General features: G+C 30.5%; 1 protein-coding gene across 1 annotated transcript; it reads left to right on the top strand.

Annotated features, from left to right (window-relative positions):
- The first annotated feature begins 353 nt into the window (after positions 1–353).
- EXO70E2 (exocyst subunit exo70 family protein E2) lies at positions 354–3,432 on the top strand. Its single transcript, XM_068625904.2, has one exon. The coding sequence runs from the start codon at positions 1,323–1,325 to the stop codon at positions 3,222–3,224; it is 1,902 nt and encodes a 633-aa protein (XP_068482005.1). The 5' UTR covers positions 354–1,322; the 3' UTR covers positions 3,225–3,432.
- The last annotated feature ends 5,125 nt before the right edge of the window (positions 3,433–8,557 follow it).

Below are 8,557 nucleotides of genomic sequence, written 5' to 3'. Positions count from 1 at the left end.
ATAACTATTTTTATATTTTAAATTATTCGAAAATTAATAATAAAATTTGGATATTATAAAATGAATTAAAAATATTTTTATTTACAATTAAGTATAAGTAGTTGAATCATTTCACGTCTGAATTTTTTCAAAAGTGCCATAATTGAATTCTTTTAAAAAATTAAACATAAATTTTCATTTGTCTTTGTAAATAGTTTATATAAAATAAAAATATATGTGATTGTGTAATTAAATGTATGTTGTTGGTAAGAAGATACTAAGCAACAAAAGGAAGTGTATTAAAAAAATCAAGAAAAGGAAGTGTATTAAAAAAACCAAGAAAAGGAAGTAATGAAGTGTGTTAACGAGATCACAGTGACAAACACACTTTCTGGTGAATTTCTTCAAATTCTAATTTCGTTAAATCCTAGTGACATGTCCGTCAAAAGTCAAAAGCCAAAGATTGAGGAAATTGTGTAGGTAGAAAAACTCCAAGAGCAAAGCAAAGGTCCTCCACAATTTTCTTTTTCTCCACACAAAAAACAATTTTCTCTTTGCTAGACAAAATTCGCCCCCTCTTTCTCAATTTCTATGCTTTCTGCTTTGTTGCATCTTTGACCCAAGTTTCATCTGGTTGATTCTTTGTTCTGGTTTATAGTTGCTTTTGTCTGAATCATGTTTTGAAATCTATGAACTGCGTGTGTTTTTCAGTGTCTTTCTCTTTTTCCAAAGAAAGAAAAGGAAATTCTTTTGGTGGTTCCTTTACCAGTGATTAATTGGGAGGGTCAATTGGTTGAGTTCACCACTTCCTGTGGCAATTCTATTTATAGAAGTTTGAGTTTGGAGGTTGTGCTTGGTTTTGGTGGGTTATATTTGATTATCAGCTCTCTTACTTCCAATTGTTGGGGCTTGTTCTGGTTGCTTTGCCTTTCTTGATAATGGAGAGGGTATGAGAAGACTGCAAAGCGTAGTTTCAAATTATTCATCCGTGTCTTCTTCTTCATAATTTCCAGATGCAGGGTTCAAGCTTTTAAGGTTTAAACCACTTGTCTCTTAATTCTTGTTCCTTTGAGGACTATAAAAGCTTGCTTTACTCCTTTTTTTTCTATAAGGTAAGCTTTTGCAACCATTAGCTCTTTATTTAACCCATACCTTACTGTATAAACTAAGCAACGATTTTAGTTTGGAGATGAGGTAGTCATGTTCAGTTGTAGAGAGTGCAAGGTTTTAAAGTCTGCAATAGTTATTTAGGCCACAAGGTCAAGGTTTTTAGAGTTTGTGACAAATTAAAACCACAGCATTCTGGTTTGGATTTCTCCTTGCTCTTGCATTTTTTTTCTGTTATGGAGGAACATAAATCTGTTATCTCCGCTTGTGAACAAGATCAACACGTGGTTGCTGCTGCTCAACACGTTTTAAAGGCACTAGCAGCAAGCAAGAATGTGTCCAATGACTTGAGAAAAACCCTCTTGGATCTTGAGACCCAATTGTCTGCAATTTCCACAGTCAAGGAGAGAAAAGGAAAGGGTATCAAGCAATTAGAGAACCGGCTAAAGTGTGTTGAAGACAAGGTAACGAGGTGGGTAGCAAACGCTTCCATGACATGGGACTCTAGTCCCGATGAGTCTTCTGACTATTTGAAAGTTGTTGGTGAAATCCAGACACTGATTCAGAGTTTGGAAAGCTTTTCTGTGGAGAATGATAACTGGAGGCAGAAGGAACTTCTTGAAAGAGCTAATGCAGTTCTGCAGGATGCTATGTCAAGGCTTGAGAGAGAATTAGACCACATTCTTGTTCAACATAAGCAATACTTTGAGCCTGAGTACATGTCTTTCAATTCTAAAAGGGATATGACGTATGATCAATCATTTCGTTCAGTTGAGGATGAACAAATTAACGAGGTCCACAGGAGTACCGGTTCTAGCCAATCCGAGGCAAGCATTGTTGATCTGATGAATCCAGCAGTACTTCAGTATCTCAAGAGCATTGCAAATGTCATGTTTGACTCAAAATACCATCATGAGTTCTGTCAGGTCTTCATTATATCCAGGAGGGAGGCCTTGGCTGAGTATTTTGACATTCTTAAGATGGAAAAATTAAGCATTGAAGATGTGTTAAAACTGGAGTGGCAGTGCTTGAACCATGAGATAAAGAAATGGATATGGGCCGTGAAGATCATTGTTCAGGTATATCTTGTCAGTGAGAAACGATTGTGTAAAGACATCCTAGGGGAGTTTGGATCCTTTTCCCAATGTTGCTTTTCTGAAATTTCTCAGAGTTTTATGCTGCTCCTTTTGAATTTTGGGGAGGCCGTGGCAATGGGAACACACACCCCAGAGAAATTGTTTTGTTTACTTGATATGCACGAGGTTTTGGAGCGTCTTTCTGTGGATGTAGATATTTTGTTCTTTGAAGAAGTTGGTTCTTTTGTTAGAGGAGAGTTTCAGAAGCTTCTAACGAGCATTGGTGACACTATTAAGTCTACATTTCTGGCATTCAGAAATGCTATTGCAACGAACCATTCAAAGACTCCTTTTCCTCAAGGGGGTGTTCATCATGTTACCAAGTATGTCATGAATTACATCACGACACTAGTTGAATATGGTGATACCCTTAATCTCCTTCTTGTTGATGAATGTTCAACTGAGCCTGGAAGCTATGAACAAGACACCTCAGCTCTCTCATCGTGTCCAGTGGCCTTCTGCTTTCGGTCAATCACCACAGCTCTAGAATCCAACTTGAGCAACAAGTCCAAATTATACAAAGATTCGGCTTTGCAACATATTTTCATGATGAACAACATTCGTTACATGGTGCAAAAGGTCAAATGCTCTGAGCTAACCCATTTTTTTGGAGACTCCTGGCTTCGGCAGCACACTGCTGAGTATCAGCGGGATGCAAGGTGTTATGAGAGGGTCTCTTGGGGTTCAGTACTTTCTATGCTTAAGGATGAAAGTTTGCCAAATTATGTTTCACAGAGAACTTCAGAGAAAAGTTGCAAAAAGTTCTGCACTGCCTTTCGTGAAGTGTACAGGATCCAGACAGGGTGGTGCATCCCAGACCCTCAACTTCGTGAGGATCTACAAATTTCTGTGTCTCAGAAACTGGTTCTTGCATATGGATCATACACTGGAAGAAACTCATCTAACATTGCAGACAAGTACATCAAGTACACTGTTGAGGATCTACAGAGTTATATTTTGGACCTTTTTCAAGGGTCACCAAAATCTTTGCACTATTCTTAGCAAAAAGATTGAAGGGTTTGGCTTCAGTTTCAGTTTCATTTTTCATAGAGACTATTGTATATTTTAGTTGTCATATGAAAAAATGACATCACGGCCTTAGTTAGCTAAGGAAGGCCGTTATGCTTGTTCTTGGTTGATATCAAATAAATGAATATGGTCTTACCTGTTGGTCATTTGGATGAAAATAGTGACTTTTTCTTCATGATAATTGCTTAATCACTCTTAATTTTTGCTTCTTTGTGGTTCTTAATCAGAGGTGTTCTCCACTTGTATTTGCAGGTTTGAGCATCTATGTATAAGCACGCTGAAGCTAGCATCTCACTTAAGAGAAATAACAAATGGCAATACAAGTCTTAAAACAAAAGGAATTTGCTTCCTGAACCCCCCAAATTTCAATCTACACCATCATAATCTCTTTTATTATATATTTTTGGAGCATCTTCTATGCTAGTTCTTTATACAACTAACCTACCTACTTTAAAAAGAAAATAAATCTTAATTAATGTTTACTTCAATAAATGCTTCATTAAAAAATTGAATTTTGAAAATATAAAAGTTTTTTGCTTTTAGTTTGTTCAAAAAGACATTCCTTTTATATTTGTCCAATTTAAAAAATATTTGTTAGATTTCTGACAATTCTAACACAGGTTTAACACAATTTTAAAAAGAAAAAATACATTAATTTTTTAAAAACTTAAATTTATTATATAAATTTTTATTATGATTATAAAAATAAGGAACAAATCATTTTGAGCCAACCTTTAAAAATATCTTTCTGTTAAACAAAACTGAAACGTACTTAGTTTACATAAATATTTATTATTCATTTATATAATTCATAATTATATAATATATAGATTCATGTTCTCATATCCTACATTTTAGAAATAATATGAATTCGTGTTCGTGTGCTACATAGATCTGTACAATATTTATTCACCTAATTTTTACCGTTAACATCAATATTTTTTTTTACCTAAATATATTATGAAATAGAATAAAATATGATATTTTCATTTTATAATCTGAAAAAATTTAGAAAATTTTGTTCTCATTCGTTACAAATATTTTTTTTTGTTTGTTGTTTCAGAATCCATAAAATAAATTTAGAAGAAAAAATGCATAAATGAAAATGAAAAAATAAATAAAGATGTAAAAGTAAAAATGATTATAATTCTTAAAAATCAAAACACATTTAAACCATAGAAAAAAATTGCAATTCGCTCTCTTAAATGAGTTTACTAATCTCTAATCAGATAAGAACTTTTGTTAATACAAAAATCTAGAAAGTTAAAATTTGTTTCTTAAACAGAAAATTAATACTGAGTAATTTTAAATATAAAGAAATAAAAAAAATAGATAAATTTTTTTCCTAAGAACTTTTAAAAAAATAAGAAAACAAAATTTTCTATAAATTAAAATTAATATACACTAGTTAAAAATAAAAGTTTAAAATATAAAAGAAATTCTACAATTTATTCTAGAACTTTACTGTATGCACATAATTTGGAAGTATTATTTTATTCATAGGTGCTATATATTTATACTAGTCATTATGCATTGAAATAACATATGAAATGTGTAAAATAAACTATTACAAACTATTTTTTAATATATTTTTTAAATAAATATTGTAAAAATAATAATATGAAAAAGTTATCTTGCACCAAAGTAAAACTTTTGTAGAAGAGTGTTTTTTAAAAAGGTACATGTTTTTATATTCAAATATTATAAAAATATAATTGAATACACTCAGAAAGGAAATCACTGTAAAGAGAATAAAGTATATCACAAAATATACAAAACCAGCAGAGATAAAACTGAAAAATAAATGGTTCAGAAAAAGACTCACAAAATATTGTCAATGATTGTCCTAAACAAGGTACAAGTACTAGAGATTCAAGATAATGTAAGCTTACAAAGATTGATGTTATTGATTTGTTTCTCAATTCTTTTTGTTAGGGTTAGGTATCTCCTACTTATGATGGTAGAGGTGTATATATGTATACACTAACTAAGGAGGGTATAAATAGTAATGGTTTTAAATAAAATAATTTGAGAAAAAATTTAAAGTTTTAAAAAATTGAGAAAATTAATTATATTGAGTAAGTGTGTATTATTTAGACAAGTAAAAGAATAGATAAATAAATATTTATAGATAGATATATTTTAAAGAACTTCAAATTAGTAAAAAATTTAAATAAGAAAATTTTATAAAAAGAAGAATTTGTAAGAAAGTAATGGAAAGTACGTGATGTAATTGAATTTATTGAGTTGTAAGAAATATAATAATTTGAAAAATAAGTGTATGTAAAATATATTAGTTTAGAGAAATAAATGTTTTGAATAAATAATAATTTGAAAATATAAATATTTTAAGGAAATATAAATTAATATTTGAATAAATAATAATTTGAAAATAAAATTATTTTAAGGAAATATAAATAATAAAAATTTATGAAGAAGAAGAAGAAGAGAGAAAGAATTGTAAAAAAAAAGGTAATGCTTTAGGACGAAATAATTCGAGGAAAAAAATTGGACTAAAAGTGTATAAATGTAATATTTATTTTAAAATAAAAATGAGAAAGGTAATTATATTTAGTAATACTATTTATGGGAAAAGTAAGGAATAAATATGAGAAAAAGTAAGGAATAATAGAAATTTATAAATGTTATCTTAGTAAGAATAAATAATTTAGAGATAAGGTATAAAATAGTAATTTTGAAAAATAATTTTGAGAACTGTAATGAATGATGTAGTTTTTTTGAAAAACATAATAAATTATTTAATGTATAAAATATTGTGATATATAATTTTTAAAAAATTATAAATTTAAAATGTTGAAGAACAAAGTTATGGTGGTGGACATGTTTAATGAAAAAAAATAGATCATATCTTTAACATTTTAAATAAATTGTAATTAAGTAAGAAATACAATTTGCATAAATAATAATAATAATAATAAATAATATCTTTAATAGTTTAAATAAATTGTAATTAAATAAGAAATAGAATTTCTGTAGAAGTGACTACATAATTTTGATTTGTATAAAGAAATGAGTTGTTTATTCATTGATAATGACATTATAAAAATACAAAATAATTAATTGTGTAAAGTTGAGGTCAAGGTTCATAAAATCAATGATTTCTTCTTTGTGTTTGATGTGATAATGGGAGCATAGCTTTGGTCGATCTTGTTTTTAGATATTCATTTCGATTCTAATTCTTGATGACTTTGGATGACATTTGGATCTTCTTCTTATTAGTAGATTGGGGCAAAGTTGAGGATCTTTGTGTGTTGGTCAATATCTTCATGTTTAAGCTCCCCAAACAAATTGTTGTAAACTTTATTCACTTTATCCAACAGGTACACATGGCTAATGTATATGATGAAATCATGGTGGGCATGTTTGCACATAGGAAGGTCATGAGAACACAAGAGATGAAGTTTCTAGAACTTCTTACCATCGAACCATCGTTCATCAAGTTTAACGATAAATTTTCAACTGGTTTAACTTCTCTTGGGTTGACTATTTCCTCCCCCAAGAATCTTGTGTTGCTTCTGTCTAATTCAAGCACCAAAAACAACGACAAGAAATTCACAAACGACCAAGATAGAATAGGTCATAGAGAGGATGCAGAAGAGCGAGACAAGATACTCCACCAACAATAGACAACTAGAACCACCACAAACAAAAAAGAGAAAGTTTTGAATGGACAATAGAGGGGTGACAACTGTAATACAACTTATAAGAAGAATTTTTGTATTCTCAAGTACTAGGTGTAAATATAGAAAATACACTCTTCAATATAGAGTATAATCGCAATCATTCTAAATCTTGTAGATATTGATGAAATAAACAAACATAAGTTTATATAACTGAAAATAGGTGCAAAAGTTGAAGAATTCATATTTGATATTGAGATTGAATAGACTCATCTACACTCAATGATTATAAAAGCAATGTATCTCAAATTCATTGCTTCCTAAAGTCAAACCAAGTTAACTCCTTAATCATGGTTATTTAGAAAGAAAACTACCATAGTCAATTCATTGACTTCCAATAGTTTGAATCTTCATTATTGATGGAACAATATAAGTCAAACACTTCAATTATGTCCCTCAACATTAAATTTTTTGGATGATTTGATTTAGTTCAAAAAATGAGAGTCATTGAAGTTCTAAAGGCAATAATAGTGATCCCTCACATATCAAGCATTAAACATAAAATCAAATCAAATGGACTAAAATATACATGCATTTAGGTAGCAAAAATATTACAAAAATGTTACATTATCTTCCAATCCCAACATAAGTAACTTAGTTACTCATAATGATGAATACAAAACAAAATTGTTACATTATCTTCCACATGCTTTTATGAACCATGCATCTTCTATTTATAATATTGAGTCATTGGCTCTGTTTTCATAAATTCAGCTTAGTGCATAATGCATTCGCTTAGCGGATTGATTTTCTTCATCATGAGGAATCCTATGCGCCCAGCTCCTCTGTTGTTGTGTCAAGCGGTTTCTTTGGTCTTGGGGTTTTCTTTATGATCAACGCTTCATGGCCTTGCTTAGCAGATCGTGACATTTGGTTATGCATCTCTCTAGCACAGATCCGTTCAATGTTTTTCTAGTCACTCAACGCTTGATGGTGTTTCTTGTAGGCCTTATCTACCATCAATCCACTCAGTGCTTCATGCTTGGGCTCAATGGATTGTCTATTTTGCTCCACTTTAGTTTAGTTGATGTTATTCTTCTATTTCCTGGAAGATTTAATCAAAATTCGTATAAGATCATACAATTAAATCAACCTACCATTCTAAGTGGGAACATGCTCATTTCATGATATTTTCTCTTCATTCACTCAATTTGTGTGCCTAAATCAATATTAGAATTGTGAGAATCTGGCACATATAAAAAAATTTAGAGAAAATCAATATATTTGATTTCAAGGACAACATTGAAAATTAGGGCAAAAAAGGTTAACTGTAACAAAGAAAAAAGGCAAGAACCACAATGTATCTGGTATCAAAACATAATTGCATGTGACCATATAAATATCTTTCAACTATGTCTTCAACAAGTAATGTTGCGACCAACAACAATGGTAACCCACCAAAACTCCATGTCGACGGTGACAATAAAGACAACTAGAACCACCAAAAATAACGATAGGAAAGTCAGGAGCGACCAAACAAAGAAAGGACCACAAAGAGCATGCGAAAAAACAAGACAAGATACCCTACCAACAATAGACAACAAGAACTACCACAAACAAAGAAGAAGTTATGAAAGGAGGACAGAGAGGTGACGAGATAGAGGA

This window comes from Phaseolus vulgaris, chromosome 9 (genome assembly GCF_051622355.1).
Source record: "Phaseolus vulgaris cultivar YP4 chromosome 9, ASM5162235v1, whole genome shotgun sequence".
NCBI lineage: Eukaryota > Viridiplantae > Streptophyta > Magnoliopsida > Fabales > Fabaceae > Phaseolus > Phaseolus vulgaris.
The sequence above is the reverse complement of the archived record's forward strand: the minus strand, read 5'-3'. Positions and strand labels throughout refer to the sequence as shown.